General features: G+C 42.7%; 8 protein-coding genes across 11 annotated transcripts; 3 read left to right on the forward strand and 5 right to left on the reverse strand.

Moving 5' to 3' along the window:
- Positions 1–1,699: 1,699 nt before the first annotated feature.
- On the forward strand, positions 1,700–7,887 carry LOC108134384 (zinc finger TRAF-type-containing protein 1 homolog). 2 transcript variants are annotated; one of them, XM_070279830.1, is made up of 8 exons: positions 1,700–2,483; positions 5,580–5,638; positions 5,746–5,854; positions 5,918–6,041; positions 6,101–6,253; positions 6,368–6,645; positions 6,704–6,807; positions 6,868–7,887. In XM_070279830.1, exons 1-8 carry the CDS (start codon positions 2,121–2,123, stop codon positions 6,893–6,895), a joined length of 1,218 nt encoding a protein of 405 aa, XP_070135931.1. In that variant the 5' UTR covers positions 1,700–2,120; the 3' UTR covers positions 6,896–7,887. The 2 variants fall into 2 exon arrangements, with proteins under 2 accessions (XP_070135931.1, XP_017110161.1); XM_017254672.3 differs by having other exon boundaries at positions 1,701–2,483; positions 5,740–5,854.
- Positions 7,817–9,058, reverse strand: LOC108134382 (ribosome biogenesis protein SLX9 homolog). Its single transcript, XM_017254671.3, has one exon. It carries the CDS (start codon positions 8,660–8,662, stop codon positions 8,126–8,128), a length of 537 nt encoding a protein of 178 aa, XP_017110160.2. The 5' UTR covers positions 8,663–9,058; the 3' UTR covers positions 7,817–8,125.
- An 88-nt stretch (positions 9,059–9,146) lies between these two features.
- Cdk8 (cyclin-dependent kinase 8) lies at positions 9,147–10,754 on the forward strand. Its single transcript, XM_017237422.3, has 2 exons — positions 9,147–9,352; positions 9,416–10,754. Exons 1-2 carry the CDS (start codon positions 9,222–9,224, stop codon positions 10,641–10,643), a joined length of 1,359 nt encoding a protein of 452 aa, XP_017092911.2. The 5' UTR covers positions 9,147–9,221; the 3' UTR covers positions 10,644–10,754.
- On the reverse strand, positions 10,663–13,166 carry LOC108122608 (glycerol kinase 5). The gene is made up of 6 exons (XM_017237299.3): positions 12,729–13,166; positions 12,368–12,461; positions 11,808–12,307; positions 11,307–11,744; positions 11,083–11,246; positions 10,663–11,028 (listed from the first exon to the last, which is right to left on the reverse strand). Exons 1-6 carry the CDS (start codon positions 12,930–12,932, stop codon positions 10,752–10,754), a joined length of 1,677 nt encoding a protein of 558 aa, XP_017092788.2. The 5' UTR covers positions 12,933–13,166; the 3' UTR covers positions 10,663–10,751.
- Positions 13,167–13,705: 539 nt separating this feature from the next.
- Positions 13,706–15,119, reverse strand: LOC108120522 (uncharacterized). The gene is made up of 2 exons (XM_017234272.3): positions 14,762–15,119; positions 13,706–14,554 (listed from the first exon to the last, which is right to left on the reverse strand). Exons 1-2 carry the CDS (start codon positions 14,918–14,920, stop codon positions 14,042–14,044), a joined length of 672 nt encoding a protein of 223 aa, XP_017089761.2. The 5' UTR covers positions 14,921–15,119; the 3' UTR covers positions 13,706–14,041.
- A 193-nt stretch (positions 15,120–15,312) lies between these two features.
- On the reverse strand, positions 15,313–17,766 carry Sk2 (Sphingosine kinase 2). Its single transcript, XM_017236807.3, has 2 exons — positions 16,714–17,766; positions 15,313–16,546 (listed from the first exon to the last, which is right to left on the reverse strand). The coding sequence occupies exons 1-2, from the start codon at positions 17,679–17,681 to the stop codon at positions 15,535–15,537; spliced, it is 1,980 nt and encodes a 659-aa protein (XP_017092296.2). The 5' UTR covers positions 17,682–17,766; the 3' UTR covers positions 15,313–15,534.
- A 211-nt stretch (positions 17,767–17,977) lies between these two features.
- On the forward strand, positions 17,978–20,638 carry scramb2 (scramblase 2). The gene is made up of 4 exons (XM_017236905.3): positions 17,978–18,152; positions 18,488–18,981; positions 19,690–19,848; positions 19,907–20,638. Exons 1-4 carry the CDS (start codon positions 18,047–18,049, stop codon positions 19,928–19,930), a joined length of 783 nt encoding a protein of 260 aa, XP_017092394.1. The 5' UTR covers positions 17,978–18,046; the 3' UTR covers positions 19,931–20,638.
- On the reverse strand, positions 20,562–22,308 carry Prx4 (Peroxiredoxin 4). Of its 3 annotated transcripts, none has more exons than XM_017237017.3 (5): positions 22,221–22,308; positions 21,506–21,669; positions 21,332–21,449; positions 20,870–21,275; positions 20,562–20,813 (listed from the first exon to the last, which is right to left on the reverse strand). In XM_017237017.3, exons 2-5 carry the CDS (start codon positions 21,660–21,662, stop codon positions 20,760–20,762), a joined length of 735 nt encoding a protein of 244 aa, XP_017092506.1. In that variant the 5' UTR covers positions 21,663–21,669; positions 22,221–22,308; the 3' UTR covers positions 20,562–20,759. The 3 variants fall into 3 exon arrangements, with proteins under 3 accessions (XP_017092506.1, XP_017092666.1, XP_017092588.1); XM_017237177.3 differs by lacking the exon at positions 22,221–22,308 and adding an exon at positions 21,911–22,111; XM_017237099.3 differs by lacking the exon at positions 22,221–22,308 and adding an exon at positions 21,898–22,111.
- Positions 22,309–22,953: the final 645 nt, after the last annotated feature.

A 22,953-nucleotide genomic window follows, 5' to 3' on the forward strand; every position in this document is an offset into this window, starting at 1 on the left:
TAACGGTAAAACAAAGACACTTCTTTATAGACCCTACACTATCCTGTTGGGAAAGGTGACTTATAGGGAGTGGGACCTGTAACTTTATTTGTTTTTCAAAAAAGGGCTACAAAACGAAATCCAAAAAGCAACAGCACACATCACAAAGGTAAGGGGGGAGGGGGTTAGGAAAAAGGGGGGGGGGAGACTGCTTGGATTTCATTTAATTTGTGTGCTTGTATGAGTGTGTGACGGGACGCCTTTCCTTAATATACAGACACAATTGCGCGAATATTACTTTTGATTTTTGCACTTTGGTTTTTCACTTCTTTTTTTTATTTTCCTTGGAGACCAGAAGCACCAGCAGCAGCAGGCTTATTTTTCCATATTTTTAGAGTTTTCCAACACACACACACACACACACACATACACAAGAAGACACATGGAGATATTCCGAACCTGCGCCAACACACGCCAGGCAGCAGAAGTATTTTTTTTCTTGTAATAGCACTTGAGGGAGTTTTCTTTTATTTTTTTTTTATTATTATTATTATTTTTTTTTACCAACGAAAATACATTTTCCAGGCGGCAAACGAGGCAAATAAGAAAAACGCTACCGCGATTGTGGCTGCCCGGAATGAAAATGAGGGAAAAGGAAACGACAAAAAAGACGATCCAGCAGTGAAGCCACATGGAGTCCACAAGAGCACCACCACAGCACAGCAGAGTACAATAAAACAACAACAATTACAGCTGTGTTTGCAACAGTGGAACTTGTTGGAGAGTGGTGGGAAAATGTCTGCGGTCAGGATATATTTTGCAGGATATATGTATACGATTGTCGTGAAGCCCTAGCAATTGGCGTTGTTATATATACGAAACGTGTAGAAGGGGGAGGGGGGATGGGGGGGGGGGGCAGGACAGTTCAACAGGACTCAACAGCTGGTGGCGCACAAGCAGCAAACGCAAGGATGCGATCCACATAGAGAAAAGTGGGGAGCTTGAAATGGAGCCATATTTGTGGAACTAAAAACAGCTGGCTGCAAAAATACAAGTGGAGAGGTTGGTAGGGGAGGGGGGGAGGTACCTCCTCTGAAAGTCTACTGCGGAATATAACATTTGGAGTAAACTTTCGTAAAACGCAATTTGGCATCTTGGCCCACAGTGGTTTGGATTAGTCATTGTACACCTTTGATCTAGCAGTTCTGATTTTCTTTCTTTTTTTGGAGTTTGAATTCTTGTTTTATTTTCCGCAAGCATACCCAAGCGGACGCGACACACACACTCACACACACGCTTGCCACAGTCTGGAATGGAGATTTGGGAAATCGGTGGCGAGAGTTCATTTCCCCGAGCCACTTATATGCCGACCAGAGTCTGTACAGCCCCCATAGCCATTTCACTTAATTTTAAAACCATTTAAATCACTACAGAAATGAAATAATTGAACGCTTACAGCCAGTAATAGGGTTGGAAGCGGCGATAAAAAAACAACAAACAGTAACAGTGTTGTGGTACGTATAGAAGTTCCAAAAGCACATCACTAGGGCGGCTATCGTTTGGGTCTTAGCTATCGATAGATATTAAAAGAGCTAAATTTAGCGGGAAATCGAAAATCTGGTGTGTGTGACCTTATCATCACAAATCACAAAATACCAGAAAAAATAGTACATTCATTTTTTGGGAAAGAAGGCTATTTGTTTGTTGTTTTGTTATCATTCGCTCTCAGTCCATTCGTTTGACAAGTTCGTTTCTAAAAAGAGCTCCTCAAAAAATAAAAATAAATTTTCCATCAAAAAAGAAAATAAGTGAAAAACAAAATTTCAATTCCTGTAGGCCAATAATACTTTCTGCTGGCACAGAGTTTTCCTGGCTATTCAACAAGAAGGGGGCTCCAACGGAATAGGAGAAAAGTTTTGGGGGCAAGAAAAGCTGATAAATAAGTGCAGTGTGCCACACAAAACACTGGGAGGCAGCAAAGTTTCAAGAGAGAGAGAGAGGAGGCGTTGGGATTTGTGTTGAAACGTGTGTTGGTGTGTGTGCGTCGTTCCCCCTGGCAAAATCATTATTTCTTGGCAAATCAGAGCCACAATATCACAGTGCACACAAGTAGTAGTTTAAAAAAAAAATAAATAAAAAATATGTCAACGGTCGAATCTTCGAGTTCGGCGGTGCAGCAGCCCCCCTCATCGACATTGCCGCTACTTGGCGATAACCAGCACTCGGCCATGGCCTCCACATCCTCGTCGACCGCATCCGCTTCGTCCTCTTCCTCGGGCGGGGGCGTAGTGGGTGTGCCGCTGGACACTCAGAATAGTGGCGAGCCGCCGGCAAAGAAACAGTTGCTCGATCCGAATGCAGCCTCCTCCAGCTCGCCTGGTGGTGGGGGCACGCTGTCGAGCGCCGCCGCCGCATCGGGAACCCACGAGAAGCTGGCCTATCGCATCTCCACCGCCCTGTGCTGCGCCGTTTGCCTGGATCTGCCTAAAACGGCCATGTACCAGGTGAGTTTGCTGGTTAATTCCAGAACGGGGGGGTAGAAGAACTCTCGCGTAGGCGTAGAACAGTGAAATTTTAGGCTCAACTATGAAATATGGAATATGGGGCTAATCCCTACAACGAAGTAACCCCCTGTCTTGCCACCACGACCCACCCCTCTTCGTTTTTAACAAAAGAGAATCATAGATGTGGGAGTGTATTGTACAAGTGGGGGTGTGTGTGTGTGCGTGCGTGTGGGACGTTCTCTGTATACAAACAAATAGAGCCAGCTCAGCTGTAAGAGTGAAACCGCACCACTCCCCCGCGTCTCGGCCCCTCGCACCCCCAACCGCAGTACAGCTGTGGGCAAGCGAGACAGATACATAGTTGGAGCTGACTTTCGTTGCACTCGCCTTGAAAACAAAATTTTCTGCAACCAGTGCCGTAGGCAGCATATTTTTAAAAGGGTATTGGAAGTTTTTGAAAACTAGAACCTACATTCTCTCCATGCTCCGCACGCCACTGAGATGGCCACTGCGGAGAAAGGGGAGCTGCCGTGGCATAAGCATAAGCATGCTGGCCCTGTCGCACTCTCGGTAACTAATGCAGTTTTATTGCGTTTTAGAGAAAACGGATTTTGAATTCAACCCCTCATTTGAACCGTTGCATTTCACACTTGGTGCCACTTGGCCAGTGAATTATAGCCGCCTGCCCCACCCCACCCCTCACACCCTTCCACTTACACATTTGCGCAGTAACAATTTACTGCAGATTTTCTGTATTGCGTCATAGAATAGAAGCCAGCATTTGGGATCATATTTGAACCCTCTTGGTGTCTAAATTGAATACGTAGTTGTTGTTGTTGCTGGCCTATTTTTAGTAGCCCCCGACCTCGTGAAGAGTATGAGAGACATGCCAATGAAAAAAGAACTGAAGGCGAATTCTTGCATTTCATTCTATTAGCTTTTCTCTCTTTCCTGCTTTTTATTCCAATTCTTTCTCATTAATTTCTGCTGACAATTGAAGAAATGTGTTGGGAGATCTTTTACGTAATGACATTGCTCACTCTTTCTGTAGCTCACGCACACTACTCACCAAAAGAAAAGGTTACTGCGTCATTAAAAAATATTGGTTCTGAATATCGAAACTATGAAAACGTGACAAATTCCTTATGAAATGAATCATCGAAACATGCATAGCATAGTTTGTGGAAAAAAAGGAACCATTATTTTTTTTCGCCCATTAGCATTTCCACTCATCTTTGTTTTGAGGTTTCCATGTTCGTATGTATGCATGCATGTGCCTGCCTGCCTACACACCTTTCGATTTTTGCTCTCTGTTATTGTTTTGTTTTTCGCCCCACGTTGTGATTGTGGTTGTCTCGCTCTCACCCATGTCGTGGCAAAATCAGCTGTTCGCGATATTTCTTTTTGGAATACGGCGGCGCATTTAGTAATTGTCGGGAGAATGCAATTCGATATACGACGTCGCCAGAAGTCTTAGATTATTTTTGTGGAATCAGCTTGCAGGTTGGGTCATGTAATCTAGAATAAACTCGTTTTACCTGTTTCCAATGCACGCGCGGCACTGTGTGTGTGTTGGTGGGGGGAAAGGTATAAGGTATACCTGAAAAAATAAGCAAGCACACCTGAACTTTGTTTTTTTTTCCCCGTCCATTTTTTAACGTGATTTCCTTTCTACCTACTGTTGACGTTTTCTTCCTCTTTCCTCTTTTGCTTATCTGAAAAAAAACACCATCAGCTGGTTTTGTTATGTCTGGGGCGCAAGTGCGGGCGCGCAAGTGAGACGGTTAGATCGCGTGACGAGAGGGAGACGGAGAGTAAACAATGCACATGGGGAGAGATTTCGGTTATTTTCCTTTATTTATTATTCGAAAAACGAGTTGGGGGACTGCTATTAAAATAGTAAGCGTTAAAGCAGCTGCTCCTCAGTTAGTCTAGGTCATAAATTGCAAATCAAAGACGTTAATCGGAGTTCGTTCAACTGCCTATAGAGATCTTGTACACATCAATCGGATTCATGAGATACACAAACCAGAAGATACACATGCATATGCAGGCACCAAAAAAAAAACAACAAATAAATGTAAACAGTAAAGGGCCGTCATTGCTTATCGCTTGCTACTTCGGATCTCTGGCGCGGCTGGCTAATTCCAAAAATAGAGAGAAAAAAAATTCCAAAATGAGGGATTGGAAGGGAAAAAGCCACGCCGTCGTCGCCCGCATTCCAAAGATACAATACGATACAGATACAGAACAGAAATTGTAAATAAATAAAGGTCTCTGGTATCAGCGGGGGTCGAATTTAACGCACGATTGGTCCCTATCGCGGCTACCCATACTGCTCCCTATCTCTCTACCAAACGAACCTATCATCAATGACAATGACTTGACTTGAATGAAACTATAACCCAGAGCTATAAACTATTTCTTATGATTTTGATTTAGATAAATTTTAACCATCTTGTCTAATGATTAATCTTAGTTAAGTCTATTTCGATTTAACCATTGTAAGCACACGCAACCAAAAAAAAAACAAATATATAATACAACATGAAATGTAACCGTAAATGCTAAGTTTATAGAACCGATTTCATCCATAGCATTAAAGTTAAACCCTGAAATGTATTTACAGAAAAAAAAAAACTGAATCGAAACTGAATTTAATAAATTTGCAATGAAAAGTGCAAACTTGAAAATGCAAAATGAAACCAAACTACAACATAGCGTTTTTATTTCAACAAAAAAAAAATAAATAAAATAAAAAAAACACATGGAGGATCTAAGCATCAGATCATCTCCCACAAAGAACCTCCACCCCAAACTCACACTCTCATATCACCTCCGGAGGAGCTACTTTCATTACCACCCACCCCACCCCACACACACACAAACACACACACACATAAAGCTATTTGCAACAAGGCCGTATTTTGACTAATAGCAAACTTTTCTTCTTTTTTCTTTAATTGCAGGTTAATTTTCATTCCACTTATGTTTTAGTTTTCAATCTCTCTCTATCCATCCTAATACCATTCCTATGTCTAATTATTAAAAATTAAAATTAAAATTTTCCCATTTTTCTGCTCTTTTCAATTTCAGTGCCAGATGGGCCACCTGATGTGCGCCGCCTGTTTCACCCATCTCCTGGCTGATGGACGGTATGGAACTACACACTCTTACAATTATATATCCACATTCTCTTACACTTGCATATTTAAAATATTAAATTAATTATTTTCTTTATAACTAAACTAAATAGCCTTAGGGATCAGATTGCTACTTGCCCCAATTGCCGCGTGGAAATATCAAAGAGCACTGCCTCGCGCAACTTGGCCGTGGAGAAGGCCGCCTCTGAGCTACCCAGCGAGTGTCAGGTAACCCTGAATATCCTTCTTTATAAATCAGATTTTTAATAAAATATATTTTCCTCCTTTTAGTTCTGTAATAAGGAATTCCCTTACAAATCTCTGGAGCGCCATGAACAACACGAGTGCCAGGAGCGTCCTACAAAGTGCAAGTACCATCGTATTGGTTGCCAATGGCGTGGACCCTTCCATGAGAGTGAGTGGTCATCTTATAAATTATCTAAATCATTACCAAAACCCGTATATTTTCCACAGCTACCGAACATGAACGCAACTGCTTGCATCCCCAGAAGTCGGGCTATGAGGTCATGGCTGCCCTGGAGGCCCACGATGTCCTCATCAAGGAGGAGAAGAAAATGTTCAATACCCTGATTGATTTGCTAAGCTATGAAAAGATCATCTTCAATGGTAAGTAGGGTGGTAATTAATAATCCAAATGCGGGTAGAAAACCGCGGGTAAAATGGTTATCAAATACATTATAGTGTTGTTATAGAAACTCTAATGATGAATGTACTTTTTAGATCTTCAAATGAAACCCTATCGTACAGATGAGTACGTACACAAGCTATTCTACGAAACGGCTCGTTTCTCGGCCTTCAACCAGCAGTGGGTGGTTAAGGCCCGTATCAACAACAGCCAGCGGGATCCTCACCAATCGAACGAACGCACCATTACCTACCAATTGATCCTGAAGACAAAGACTAGCACACCCATGAGCATACACTTTTTCGCACTCAAAGGCCCCTTCTCCGACATGAAAGTTTCGACACAAATTTACAAACATGACTTTACAGAGACCGTATGTTAAAACATAATTTAATTTATGATTATTGTTAAAATTATGTTTGTTTTTATAGAGTACAGAAAGTGATTATTATGTGTTGCCCCTTCCTGATGGCACCGGCGGCACTGGTTCCAGTGAATGTAATCGCATGTTGGCCAACAAGGGCATCAATTTCCGGTGAGTTATAGTCGATTCTCTCGAAACCATTGTTTAAATCTCAAATTTCTCTACTTTCAGCCTGCTTATGTTTTTGTTAAACAAGTAATTTCGTTCGCTAGATGCGCATCAGAAAAAAGAATTTTCAAATTAGCTTAAGTTTGTTGTTCCAAACTCTTAAATGTGCAAAAGCTAGTAATAGTTGATTTATATTTTCTATAAATGTATAACTTTGGAAAGAAACCACGAGTCTAGCATAACCTAAAAAAACGTCGGATATAATATGTAATCAAAAGATGAAAGAAATGATAACTTCGGAAAGAACCGAAAATACTATATCCTTGCAGTTGAGATCAGATATAGAGTTGGCCGAACCTTCGTTAGTATTTCATTATGTAAAACATTTCTGAGAATACAAAATTAATAGTCCGAGCTTCAATTTTTCGAAATACTAAAGTTAATTTCATTATTTTCGATCATTATATAGTTTATAGTTTAAAACAGACCAACAATATTCACTGCAAGAGTATAAAAAACAACGCTAGCGACGTAACGTAGGTTGTAACCTAAATTTAGGACGAATTAAGAGTGTAGAGAGGCAGAAGATGATACAAACACCTACATTTTGTAAATGAAGAAATGCCATTTTATGGGAGACAGTTTTCAAATAGCTATGTTAATTTTTGCTGTTAGTGCAGGCGGCGCAAAGAACACGATGGATGGACAAGAATAATGATCTCACATGGACAGAAACTGGAGGAATGGAGCCAGCCCAGCACCCGCTAATCCGATAAATACAATAACCATAAAAATAGCTGTAGTAGACTAACTTTTCCGGAGGCAAGAATCTTCGAGTTCAAAGGCCCCGAATCGCTGTAAGAAAACAACACCAAGTTGACATCCGAATTCTAAGCAGACATACATATACATATACTATATATATTGTATTGCTCCATAATGTAATGTAGCTATAGAAAAACAAAACATAGATCACATAGCCCCGGCCAACAACAAAAACAACACATAAGAGTTCACATTCAAATCTTGTCTAATTCTAATCGCGTTCTGTTGACCCTCTTACAATTAAATGCTTACAACTTACATTCGTACATGTAATATTTATATGCATCGTTAAATGATAACTATACCTAATGCATATATTAAAGATACTTCTTAATAAATAAAAGCGTTTTTTTAAGGGGAGGGCTTGAAAGAGAGTCCTGTCTAAAAACAAAAAATATTGGATTTTGGTCTTAAAAAATCGGATATTTTATATTAAGATTACATCTAGTATGAAATAGTAGGCACGCAGCAGGTTGTTTCTGGTCGGACTTCCTAGCTACTCGTCGTCTTCCTCCATGGCTTGGTACTTGTTGCGCACATGGGCGGCAATCACCTCGCGGGGATTCTGCTTGAACTTCTTGTCCTTGATAACCTTTTCGAAGGACTTGACCCGATTCACCACCTCTGTGCGCTTCTTCCGGATCTTCTCATTCGCACTGAGAGGTGCTTCGGGTTCCGTGAGCGTTATCTTTTCAGCAGCGTCCTTCTGCTTGGTCTTGACCAGATTATAAATGTCCTGCAGCGATGGGAGAGCATCTTTTAAAGGCTTCAGATCCCCGATCACCTTAGTCTTCTCCCGATTCTTGCGGGCAGTCTCTTCCTTACGTTCCTTTCGGGTCTCGGCGAATTTTTTAAGCAGTTTCTTGTGTTTTAAAGCAGATTTTTCCTTCTTGGTGGTTGAACTTTTGGGAGTCAATGTTTTGTGAAGAAGGTTTTCTTGGCGTAGTTTGGCCTGAAGCTCCTGGGCCTTTTGCTTGGCCGCTCCCACAACACTTTTGGCCTTTGCTCGAACATTTCGTTTAGTCTTTGCCATTTTTTGAATATTTTTATTTGAAGCGAAAATCAAAACAAACGTGCAGCGTGCTTTCTTGGCTCCCAAAAGTAGTGTTGTAAACAGCTGATTATCGATATCGTTTCTGCAAAAGAAAAATAGCTAAATATCGCATTAAAATGTATCACATTTTAAAGACTTATATATAATATAATATTTCCTATTTATATCTTGAATTGAAATATTTGAAAAAGTGATGTTCTTCGTTTCCTAATGGCTCTTTGTCATTTTTTTTGTCTTCTTCAATTTGTTCCCAAATATGCCGCACCACATTATAAGAGAACTTTAGAATCAAAAACAGCTTCCCAACCATAATTTTTTTTTACATTTTCGGATAGTGAATATTTTGCTAGTTTCTCAAACTGAAGATTTAGACAAAGTGGTCACTTGTTGCTTTGTTTTGTCTTCTTTTCTAAAAAAGAATAATACTCCCACCTCTAGCGTTATCGAAATATCGGTATGACCGGTATATCGTAAACAGCTGATAGGAGGAATATACAAACACTTGGTTCTTTGATAAAATTTAAAAGATTTTAGCGCAATGGATTACGAATTTAAAATGAAGACCCAAATGGAGCGCACCAAGGTGGAAGACTTGTTCAACTACGAAGGGTGCAAGGTGGGGCGGGGCACCTACGGTCACGTCTATAAGGCAAAGTGGAAGGAGACCAGGTGAGCTGTGAATCTCTTAGGAATTTCTTTCGTTCATGTCTGAGATATACTTTTATTACACAGCGACGGCAAAGAATATGCCCTTAAACAAATAGATGGCACTGGTCTGTCCATGTCCGCTTGCCGGGAGATCGCCTTGCTACGGGAGCTGAAGCACCAGAATGTAATTACCCTGATCCGGGTGTTTCTCTCGCACAATGACCGAAAGGTGTTCCTTCTGATTGACTACGCGGAGCATGATCTCTGGCACATCATCAAGTTCCATCGGGCGGCAAAAGCCACCAAGAAACAGGTGGTTGTTCCTCGTGGCATGGTGAAGAGTCTGCTGTACCAAATTTTGGACGGTATCCACTATCTTCACAGTAACTGGGTGCTGCATCGGGATCTCAAACCGGCCAATATCCTGGTGATGGGCGATGGTAATGAACGAGGCCGGGTTAAAATTGCTGACATGGGCTTTGCGAGGCTGTTTAATGCGCCCTTGAAGCCCTTGGCTGATCTGGATCCAGTGGTGGTCACCTTTTGGTATCGAGCGCCGGAATTGCTGCTGGGCGCTCGCCATTACACCAAGGCCATTGATATTTGGGCCATCGGTTGCATCTTTGCCGAGCTGCTGACCTCCGAACCGATTTTCCACTGCCGCCAGGAAGATATCAAGACTAGCAATCCCTACCACCACGACCAGTTGGACAGGATTTTCAACGTCATGGGTTTCCCGCAGGACAAAGATTGGGAGGACATTAAGAAGATGCCGGAGCATCATACCTTAACGAAGGATTTCAAGCGATCCACATACTCCACCTGCTCCCTGGCCAAGTACATGGAGCGGCACAAGATTAAGCCGGACAGCAAGGCCTTCCATCTTCTGCAAAAGCTCCTACTGATGGATCCCAACAAGCGCATAACCTCCGAGCAGGCCATGCAGGATCAGTATTTCCAGGAGGAGCCGTTGCCAACGCAGGACGTCTTTGCCGGCTGCCCCATTCCGTATCCCAAGAGGGAGTTCCTCACCGATGATGACCAAGAGGATAAGTCCGACAATAAGCGTCAACAGCAGCAGCAGCAACAGCAACAGCAGCAACAACAACAGCAACAGCAGCAGCAACAACAACAGCAAATGAACTCATCGGAGCCGAATGCGAAGCGAGTGCGCTTGTCAGGAGCCGGGAATCAGCAGGACTTCCACCACCAGCAGCAGCAGGCTCAGCAGCAACAGCAACAACAACAGCAGCAGCAACAGCAACAAATGATGTTCAACCAGCAACAGAATTTCCAGCAACGCTTCAACTGAGAGACTGATTAATGCAGCATTTTTATACCACTCCTTTACTATTCCTAGCCTTCTAAGTATTTAATGACTTTAGTGTGTAACGAAAAAATACAAAAACCGTACAGTAACTTAGTACCAGTCGCTGAAGCGTGCAATTGCTCGACTCCATTTATCCATGCGGGATGCTATCGTGTCGTAGACTTTCTTTCGCGGACTGAAAACTCGCTCCACTTGTCGGAAACACTTAAGATCCTCGACCCTGCTCCAAATGCCATGGTTAATGCCAGCCATGAAAGCCGCACCCATTATACTGCTCTCGGAGTTCTCGGCTCTCTCCACCTGCAGCTGGCTGAGATCGGCCAGAAATTGACAGACAAAATCATTACGAGAAACGCCACCATCCACCCTAGAAACAGATTATTCAATTTTAGGAACTTAAAGATTATTCTATGGAGTTTACCTTATGATTTCAAGCTTCTGGGAGGTTTCCTGCTCGGCTGCCTCTATCAGTTGCACCAAACGAAAGACAATGCTTTCCAGGAGAGCCCTTACCATGTGTGCTTTTGTGGTGGAGGGTGTGAGTCCAATGAAACCGGTGGCCGATCGATAATCGTTCACCGGAGGCTATAGAGGATTGTAGAAGTTTTAGATCTCCCAATTCAAATATCTAAAATGAATCCTTACTCCCAGTCCACTAAAAGCGGGCATAAAGAAAACGCCATTTGTGTCCGCAACTGATTCTGCCATGGCTGCCGTGTCCTTGGGATCTTGAAAGAGCTCACAGGATTGCGCCCAGGTGACCACGGTGCCGAAATCATGGGACGCTCCCTCTATGCAGTAGATGGCTTTCTTCTCCATCTGCCAGGCCACCAGTGGATACATCCCCGTGATGGCAGCATGACACTGGGGGCCAGTGATTAAATTCAGAAAGGCTCCTGTGCCCATGGTGACCTTGACGTCGTTTTTCGCGAAGCACTGTGATCCCCACATGGCGGCTGTTTGATCACTGAGCGAGGCTGCTATTGGGACTCTTGTCCTGCTCCACTCCGGACCCAGAGCAGATGGATGTACATGTCCATAGCCCTTGTAGCCGTTGTCTACAACGCGTGGCAGTATTTTAGTCTGGAGATTAGTCAAAACTATAGTACCTGGCAAGGATAAGATAAAGTAGTTCTAAACACTCACATCTAGGCCGAAGAGCCAACTTATCAGCGGTGACCAGCTGAGCGTGAAAGGATCATACAGGCCCGTGGCCGTGCTGGAGGTAACATCGGTTATGTGCTCTACTTCGGTGTCTTTTCCATTACCCGATCTCAGTTTGTATAGGATCCAAGAGTCCAGCAACTCAACACGAGCCTTTTTGTGACTCAGGGCATGACGTAGCCGCTTATTATTCAAGATCTCGTAGAGCAATCTGGGCGTCACTTGGCCATTCATTAGCTTGAGGACGCTTCCGGCAAGAAATCGCGACTGTCGGGTGAGCAAAAACAGGGCATAGGAGAACCCGTTCATGGTGCGCCTGGTCCAGCTGGTGTTCCATTGCTCCACAAGCTCATCGGCACGCAGATCCTTCCAGGTGATGAAATTGTGGTAATATTCGCCACTTCGATGGTCCCACGTCAGGAAAGTGCAGCGCTGCGTCGATATGGTCAGGCAGGTGATGTCCGTTGGCTTTAGTTTGGCATCTACAAGAGAGAAGGTTTATGTTAAAGGATATGAAGGGTTTAGGAATCCTTTATACTCACCCTGTACTGCCTTGTTTATCACCTGAACAATTTTTCGCCATAGAGCCTCTGGATCGATCTCAAAAAAGCCCGGCTGCGGGTTCAACAGCGTCACCTAAACGCAACCAAAGGTCGTAAAAATCGTAAATTGTCGTCAATTAACTTTTCCCCCAGAAAGTAAGAGGGGGAAATACAGTTTTAAACCCACACAGTACTTTTAAATTATTTTTATAAAGGAATTATTTAATTTAATTACTAAAACTTGCTTTTGGTGGTAGTTAGTGCAAGAGTACAAGCATAAAAACAAATTTTTTACGGTCTGATTGTATTTACCCCCTTGACTTTGCCCCCTGGCAGTTAAGTTAATGAACCAAACACTTACGGCATCCACTGCCGATCCCCTGACAGCACACCTCTCGTTTAAAACAAAGCACCGCACACAGGTTGTTCCAACGTCCAAGGCGGCAATAAAAACGGCTTTGGAACGGTCCGGGGGAGGTGCTGCTGAATCCTTAGGAGTAGGGTGCGGCACCTTGGCGTCGAGAGCTTCTGCTTCTCCGGCTATCTGCTGTGGAGGCGCTGACATGTTTCGCAGCGCTCGCCTCGTCAATCACTGATTATTGGACGTCCTTACTCGAAGCTGACGGCGGCGGATCGACTTATCCATTTCGCTTATAATGCCCCCACTGCGGTTATTGCTATTAGTAATGCCAACTTTATTGTTATTGTTGTGGCGAGGTCTCATAGTGCGCGCTTCAGATTTCCTTATCAGGTGCTCGACTTTTGTTTCGCGTCCAGATGATGACCAGTCGGGAGCCAGGGCTGTCACCTATCGCGAAGAAAGCTAGATTTTTGAAAAATAGCTATAATTTAGAAAACTTAATTATTTATAAGGCTACTTATTATTTTTTTAAATGTATACATCCATTAAATCAACCAATTATTTTTAACACTTTTTCCTGTTTTAATATAGTTCGTTTTTTTACAATTAAAATTTTTCTAAATTTTTTTTAAGCCTAAAAAAGACAGTTTCGGATTTAAACGATTTCATACCTACCTTTTTAAAATAAAAAATCATTAAAAAATTCAAATACTTTTAAAGAAAAAGTTTTAAGTGTTGAATAATACAGAAAAATCCCTAGAGATTCCTATCACATGGACAACCCTAATCTGTGCGCCAATTTTAAATCAATTTCTCTCTTTTGAAAACAATAACAACCTTTGATAAGACTGGCCACCCCGAGGCCAATTGGATTATGATGGCTATCACTGTTCGATTGATAAGCCCTCTAAAATTAGAGCATTATCATGTCGATATTCACGTGTGTGATGTCTCACTCCATTTATCTTTACGACCCATTTTATTTTACAACTTTATTTGCTGTACACATAGACATGCATATTATTTATGTACATACGGTATACAGTATATATAGGTACGAATTCAGGTATATAGATTCTGCACGGCATATCCACGAAAAACATGTATCTAAAATAGTTAGTTGTGTCCAATAAATACATTTTACAATCAACTGTTTTAACACATCGATTTACAGAAAGAGTACTGGATACAAAGCTCTAGCTCTCAGAAGCCTCCTTGCAAATAGGTTGCGCCATTGTTACTTAGGTACTGGATTCGGTTCTCATTTCGGAGATATGTCTACGACTAACTGATGGTTTTGAAGCGGAAGTTTCTTACATGTCCGTGGGCAGGATGTCAGGAATGAGATACTGACATAGCTCAACATCATCACTAACGAATTTAACCTTTTTGGAGGTATTATCATCAAGCATCAACCGCACGCCCGGCCAAATGGTGGAGAAAAATCCTGACGAATTGAGGATTAGGCAGACGCCGAGGCGCTCTGGAAAGTGCTTTCCCAACAGCCAGATGAGATTCTTGACCAGCTGGTAGTCCATGCAAGCAGTACTGAACTCGGCCAGATCGAATACGATGCACAGACGGTCGGTGACCTCCTCGAAGCACTTCTTGCAGGCCTCCTCCAGGTTGTAGACAATGAATCGAGTCAGCTCCTCGATGTCGCGCTCTGAAGAGCTGTGATTCTTGGCCGGAATATAAATCACGGGACGACCAATGCAGTCACGGTGGCGCAGCACACGAGCCTTATTGGCCAGCAGTTCCATGTCCATTTCGCCGAGCTTATCGACGCCATATGTCTCGCGCCACTTGTTTGTCTTCAGAATGGCCTGAGGGAATATAAAAAGTTATAGTGTTTACTTATTGGAACAACCAAGCATGGCTTTATCTCGTTTCTTTTTAAATCGAAAATAATGTTTTAATAAAAACATTATTAATTTTTATTTAAATATGTATTTTTAGCAATAAGTTCGTAAGCTTCCGATTTCAAAGTAGACGTTACCATATAAGAGGTTCTGATTTATAGAATTGCTCACCTGAAATGCGTCATCCGTGGTCTTAAAGGCGCGCAAATAGCGCCGAAGGGAAAAATCGTTGTGATACTGCTTTGGATCTGCGTCCACAATCAGCTTCATGCGCTCCTTCAGATCCTTGAAGTCCTTCTCGTTAATTGGCGCCAGCTCTTCGGACGACATATTGCAGCGCTTTCAAAGGATTAACTGCCCAAATTATGTAAGCTTGCACGCCAAAAATGATCCTATTGGCAATGGAATGTGCTGACACCTTGTAAAATGCAAGGGAATGCTATTTTTCCGTAGATATAATTTTTTTTCCCAACAGATGTATTTTTTTCTGTTTTTTTTTTTAGTTATCGTTATTATTAGTGTGGCCGTACGCGAGAAGTAATTGAATTGTCAGCGACCAGGGCTGTCGATTTTTTATCAGCAGGGCGCCCTCTTGGGAAATTTTGAATAAAACATTTATTATTATTACCCGAATTTTATGATTGATAGATATGCTTTATCTGGTTTTTTTTCATTGTCCCCATTAAAAAAAGAAAGATTATCGTTAGGTCGCATTATATACATACATGCTTATATATTTTTAATAACTGCAATTAGTTTTAATAAAAATGTTAACAATACAATAAGTTTCTCGGTAGAAGCAAACCACCATAAAAAAAACATAGGATAAACCCGGCTATGTAGAGCCCTATGTATTAGCTACACACATACAAATGCCGAGATTCCTAAAACGAGATTGCTTTTGCTCCATTTAAAGCCTCATTGAGAGTGCAATGAATGCTCCATTACTTCGGCACCATGACACGGGCTATGCCCGGCAGTACCTCCGCCTGGAGGGGTCCGAACTCCACCCGCTCCCCGTCGACGGTGATGATGCCGTGATTGTCGTGCGGTTCCAAACGGAAGGCGCGCACCGGCAGCACCTTCACGTACTCGTTGTTCACCTCCGGCAAGTGGGTGCCGGAACTCATGTTGTAAAGGAAGCTCAGCAGGTGCGGTCGGCTGATGCCACCGCGTATAAGTATAAGGTAGATGGTGCCGTCGTTCATCTGGGCTTTTGGTGCAAAATGACAATCGATGCCCAGATGCGTCTGGTAGACGGCGTGCATCATTACAAACTCTCCCTCCTCTACTAACCAGCCCTGCTCTTTAAGGAGAGGCTCGCTCAAGTCAGGCAGCTCGCTTGATGGTCCAAAGTTCTGCTGCCTATTTTCCAACGAAGCAGCTGCCAGTCCAGAAAACTCACTCTCATCGGCCAGACTGTGATAGATGCTCTCCGATATGGAATAGTAAAAGCTCCTGCGTGATCCGCCAGACAACCAACTGTCGCAACGGGAACGGAACGACTGGTTGATAGAGGTCTCCAATGATATTACATCTGCAAACTCCTGCGGCAGGTACTCGGTACTGGAATGATGAAAACTGGGATTGGCTGCCAGCTTGTCGATGTGCGTGTTACAACTACGACTGCTCTGCAGCCTGTACTGTCCACCGTATTCACCAATAGAGTGTCCCGGTGCTGGAGAATCCTGATCCCTTAGCAGGTAACTGATCTTTCCATTGTAGGTGCGCAGATTTGCCAGCCTGTACAGTGTCCAGACGGTAAAGCGCTGGTATCCCAGCATACGAATGCGCTCGCTCTCGATGTCCACATCCGAAATGAAGCCCCAGCCGATAGACAGGAAGGAGTAAACGGAACGACTTTGCAACTGGACCCTTACAACATCCATGGGGGAACTGCGACCGCTGATCACGGTAAGGGCTGCTCCCAGAATAGGCTTGCTGAAGTACGGTTCGCTGAGGAGGAAAAATAACAGATCATAAGTTAAGTAATCTTAGAAGTAAATAAAAGACATCTTAGAGCGAAAAGGAATATGATCCAATTGGAATGTAAGGTCTTCAAGTGAAAGAAAACCAAATCTCATTCAATTTCTCTCTAAAAAGTTTCCAATTTCGAAACCTACTTGTAGCCATGGGCTATGGATCGGGCCAAGCCGTTTCCGGATCCACACGGAATGATACCCAATGCCAAATGGGGGAGAACGTGAGCCCAATCTTCGCGTTGCAGCAATCCATTGACGATTTCATGGAAAAGTCCATCTCCGCCGACAGCTACGACGCAACACCAGGCATCCAGAACCCGTGTGCTCATGAATTCAATGGCAAAGTTGGAATGCTTCGTTACATACAGATCATAGGGCACTTCCGCTTCGTTCAGAACCGGAGTGACATGCATATTGAAAACTTCGCGTGCGTTACCGGAGCCAGATTTGGGGTTCAGGAGTACCAGAACGCGGCGACGACGCTCGTCCGAAGTGGGGGCCACGAAAATCTCCTCCATTGTGCGATGCAACTGCCAGCGAAGTGCCCGATACCAGCGGTCGGCTTCACGCATGTTGTCCTCGAAGGTGTCGAAGGATCGAAAACGCAGGGTCAGAACGGTTCGCTCCCTATGCAGCTCGGTGCGGAGACTCCGCTTTTTCAGGACGTAGGCGAAGACGTACAGGTAGGCACTGACGTCGCCGTCTCCGACCGGAGGGTCATTCCTGCTGGTGATGCTACATTTACTGGGTGTCGCCGTTGCACCTCGGTGATCCCCAGACGCCGAGATAGCCGGGGAATTGGGATTTCCGGAACTGCAGGCGCATGCTCCGGACATGGCCAGGCGACGACTTTTCTTTGGACGCATGCATCGTGCTCCCACGATGTCCGAGATTCGTACTTGTTGCTCCTTTATTATGGTGCCTGCCGGTGACTCGCGCTGAAGTGTGAATCCTGTGGCGTCCAGGCGCACCCGGAAGACGTGGCTGCCCTTCCGTTGACTCGTATAAAAAGTGTCACTCACGTCGTGGCCCAGGTCCCCAACGTCCGCCCCTTCTGGGGGCGTGGAGCTGGCCGTGCTGGTGCTCCTTTTATCATGAGATTCGTTCATCTTTACTGGAGACTCCGATGCCAAGCAGCATTTTATTTTTAATGTCGGGCTTTTGGATTCCCTTATCACAACCAGGGCAGCAGTGTGGCCACGTTAGATATTAGAAAAGATACCAGAATGGTAGAGGACATTTTAATTTTTAAATTTAAATATTAGTTTGAAAGTTTTAACCAGTAATTCTTAAAATGAAATCTTAATTTATTATTAAAGTTTTAAATATTTTATTTTTAGACTGCGCGCCAAACTTAGTAAAAAAGTATGCTACTAAAAATAGTTAATTGTGGTATCTGACGCATGGTCACACCCGTCGCTGTTTTTGTTGAGGCCTCAATAATTTTTGTGTTAGCGTCGCGAACGGCAGGAAAATGATGCAAATGAAGGAGTACAAGGAGGTGCCACAGGATGCACCGCACGACGACACGGTGGTGCGACAGCCCCAATCGACTGGTGGCGTACCTGCCAACGGAGCTGGTAAGTATCCATACATATATCCATACACATAGGTATATCCCCCGCACTTTATATGGGCAGATTCCCACACACAGATGGGGGACTTATTGATATGGGCGCGCCTGTATTGGGCGTGTGCAAAAAATTCGCATATCTGCCCATTGCTACAGCAGCGGGGATATAAATAGTGCAACTCTTATAAACAAACAAAAATTAATATAATTTTTTTTTAATAAAAATTATTTTTTTAAGCAAAAAATACATTTTTTTTAAGTTAAAAATTGTTGCATGCATCTATATAGTATAGATATTTTATATAGTATAGCTGATCATGAACAACGCCCATTTCTTTGCAGAGAACTGGATGTCCATACCCGTGGGCATGCCCAACTGCCCACAGGGCCTCGAATACTTGACGGCTCTGGATCAGCTACTGGTGTCTCAGAAGATCGAGAAACTCGAGCTACTTACCGGCTTCGAATCGAAGAACCGCTTCAAGGTGAAGAACTCACTGGGACAGAACGTCTACTATGCCTACGAGGAGAGCGACTGTTGCACCAGAAACCTACTGGGTCGATCCCGTCCCTTTGAGATGAAGATCCTGGACAATTTCCAGAACGAGGTACTGCATCTGCGCCGGCCATACCGATGCGAAATACTGTGCTGCTTCCCTAGCTGCATGAACGCAGTGGAGGTGTCGGCGCCACCGGGCCAGGTGATCGGAACCGTGGAGCAGGTCTGCACGTTCATGCGGCCCAAGTTCAATATCAAGAACTCGTTCGGCGACATCGTCCTGCGCATCGAGGGACCCCTCTGCCCCTGCAAGTGCTTCAGCGATACCAATTTCAAGGTCAGTGCGTTGCCAACAAGTGGTTCTACATCTGTGGGTATTCCATATTCAAACAAGTATACAGTTCCGGCCAACAGAATAGCATTGAAGATAAGCAGCTTCACCTTCGCCAACTGCAATTAGATCATCTTTCCGTCTTTGGAGAGCATCTCAAATTAATTAATAGAATTAATTTCTTATCTAATTGAACAAATTCCATGACCCTGAAAGTATCTTTCAAGTGCTTATTCATCTGCATCGGTAGTGGTTTAGCTTCTTATGTTAAGTTTTCGAATTGATGGGCGATATGGGAATACATATTCATCTTGAAACATTGTTTTATATGCAAGAGCTGTGCTTGTGTGAGGGATTCCATATTTATAGAAACAGGAAAGGTCACAAAAATAGGGCAATTAAAAAAGCACTTAATAAAAGTGCGATTAGAAGTCTTTAGAAAATAATTTAAAAACTAATAGCCCATTAAAGAATTCAAAATTGGTAGCACTATTGTTATGATCGCTACTGTCTGGTTAAAAGGTACAGATGCTACAGTCCGAGACAGTGACGTCATGGGACGCTCGCTATGCTTCACTGTCCACAGCGAGTCAATTAATTCAAAACTGCGCTGATTGCAAATTCTTGATATTTCTGTGTGTGTGTGTGGTTCTTTTTTTTTTTGCAAATTCCCGATTTCAATACAAACTTATATATATTTTTTGTTCGTTTTAGGTATTGAGCGCCAATAATGAGGAGATTGGCAAAATAAGCAAACAATGGTCCGGTCTGGGTCGGGAACTGTTCACCGATGCGGACTATTTCAGCGTTTCGTTCCCCTTGAATCTGGATGTGCGCATGAAGGCACTTATGTTCGCTGCCCTCTTTTTAATCGTAAGTACTTTGAAATATATTGAAATTCGATAAAATTCAAAATTATCTTTAATTTCAGGATGTGGTTTATTACGAACAATAAGTCCAGTGACCCCATCTGTTTATCAAACAAGCACACAGACTATTATTGCCGACTGTTGCATCGTTATAGCTATAAGATTTCTTGGAAACACTACTTATTTGATCAACCTTTTCGGGGAACTCGATAAGGAACCTCCCCAGCAAAGACGAATCTCTCTATACTCGATCAAAACCCTTAATATTTGCGCACAATTTTGAATTCGTTTCTTGCGAACCTGGGTTGGCATTTAAAAACGCACAAAAATGCAACATACACTTACTGAACACACTACACATGATAAGAACGAGTGCCTTATGACGTCCAAGTTGTTATTGCCCGCCCACTTTTTCTGTCCCATTTTTGATATATACCTCAACATAATTAGCTTTGTTTCTTGTACCCGAAGATCGGAGGAGCGCACTGGATTACTTAACTAGCAACCATGGTGTACCTAACAAATAATTTATACCAACTATATATTTTTATGGATACTTTCTACAAAAACTAAAAATAATCGAATGAATATCGAATTATTAACGTTACCCCATATTATGTGCCCACAACTGGCAGCAATCAAGGCATTTTCCAGGAGTTATTTTTTGGTTTCCCCAGTTTGATTGTTTCCATGTGGCGCCACGCATTTTTGCATCACTTATATATGTACTTCATCAATTTATTTATCTCTCAGTTATGCTGTAAAATAAACGAACTATATTTTTTACAAAACAATTGTGGACCTTTTGCGAGTGAGCGATCGGGTGGGGGGTCTATTGTTCGATTTAGAATCAGTCACGAACATTTGGAATGTAACTGGGATTGGCTGTACAGACGAAGGATGCACACAGACACACTACTGATTATTCTTAGCAAAGTACTTGGTTTTCTCCTCAGGATTGGGAACAATCTGGAAAAGGTTCACGATAAATACTTCCTCAAAGATCTATTAATCTCATTGCTTACCGTATCAGCTCCTGGTCGCCAGCCTGCTGGACAGACCTCGCCGTGGGTATCGGTGTACTGGAAAGCCTGTACCAGACGAATTGTCTCATCCACCGATCGTCCCACCGGCAGATCGTTCATGGTGATCTGTCGCAGCACACCGGCTTGGTCAATGATGAAGAGGCCTCGCAAGGCATGGCCACTGGACTCCAGATACACGCCATAGTCCTTGCTAATCTTATGCGTCAAATCGGAGAGCAGGGGAATCTTGACATTGCCCAGACCGCCTTCCTTCCGCGGCGTGTTAATCCAGGCCAAGTGGGTGAAATGAGAGTCTACACTGATGCCAATCACTTCAGTGTTGATCTTCCGGAATTCAGCGATGCGATCAGAGAAGGCAATGATCTCAGTGGGGCAGACAAAGGTGCTGGAAGAGAAGGGTTCATTAATAAGGGTATTTGCTTTTAAAGGGAAGTAACTTACAAGTCTAGTGGATAGAACAGAAGTACTACATATTTTCCCAGATACTGGGATAAAGATAGCTGAACAATCTCCTTGTTGACTACAGCGGTTCCCTCGAAAGGTGGCGCTGGCTTGGAAACTGTAAAATACAAAGATAAAATATATTATATTATAATATATTATTTTTTTACTCACTGACTGCCTTGGTGAACTGCAGCTGGTGATCCCCCTTATTCTTTTCAGTGGGATATACTGATCCTCCGGCAAAGGAGTAGCACGATTCACTGTCTTCCGGCTTAGCGGCAGCCACGAGTGCTGCACCCAGCACAAGAATTGATAAGTACTTCAACATGACTTGACTGAAATTAAATCCACGTAAGTGAAGTACAATTAGCTTTGGCTGAACTAAGATTTATGAAAGTTAACTCCCACTTTAAAGTTTACAAGCTATAATTTTTAAAATATTCTATTTTAAGGTTTAGGATTTAATCCTTGAGCCCTTAATCCCTCCCAGAAACCCTTACTTTATTTTATCTAAGTAAGTTATTATATCTTAAAGCCAGAGTTCACTGTACATGCATACAAACCAGAAGCACACACTTTCACAAAATATTCTGGCGGCCACGCAGTCAAAAAAATTTCTATTCTTCCTTGAAGAAGTTCGATTGATTTTTTTATGGGGGAGGAGAACAATACCCCTATAATGTTGTTAGTGCTTCCGCAAAGATAAGCTTATCAATTTTATTCAACGCTCGTATATTTTATAGTTGTCAGTGGGGAGGCGGTGTGATATAAATGGAACTGATACTTCAATGCCTATGCGACACCCCAGACCCGCATATATTTTTTAACTACAATATATAGTCGAATAATGTAACTTGAATTAAACTTAAACAACCACAGCTGTTACCTGTTAAACGCTATATTTAACTTTTTTGTTTTAGTAAACCTCTACCGGCTTTGTGAAAGTGTTACCAGATTTTGGTGGGACCAAGTTTTCGAAAAAAATACCACTTTATACCAAAGCATATACAAAACCCGCGAGTTTTAAAAAAATTTAAAAGCTCAAGGGAGACCTATCCTCACAGGAGGATATATGTAGATAATGTGGGGTATAGTTGGGCGATTCTTTTGAAGATTTTAAGTTTCAGACTTGTTTCTTGATATAAACGCGTTCAAAGTTTTAGCTTTTTAGAAAATAGTCTGCAATCCCACGACCATAAAGCTGCCCTTCCAAATTGTAATATTCGATTCCAAGCAAAAATGGTAGGCCTGGACACAAATATCCATCTCCAGGACGTTTATAATATGCAGGATGCATGTTAGGCCATCATTGAACGTGCTAACAGCGAAATGGAAAATATCCGATTGTAAACAAGAACCTCACTGTTTTGGAACATGTCGTGACGCTCCATACACGGGTAATAACTTATTTTTTCTTGGCAATACTTTGAAAAGGTCAGAAATATATCAAAACTACATTCGAAATAAATAAAAAAAAGTCGAAATTTTCAATTTGTTTAGTGTCTATAGGATATAGTCAACCGATTCCTATATAGCTTTCTATAATAAGTCAGATTCCGTTAGGTTCCTTAGCTACATATATTACGGCTTGTATAGATTCATTTGAACCTAAACAAGAT

The sequence above is a fragment of the Drosophila bipectinata genome, chromosome 3L, assembly GCF_030179905.1.
Source record: "Drosophila bipectinata strain 14024-0381.07 chromosome 3L, DbipHiC1v2, whole genome shotgun sequence".
Lineage (NCBI taxonomy): Eukaryota > Metazoa > Arthropoda > Insecta > Diptera > Drosophilidae > Drosophila > Drosophila bipectinata.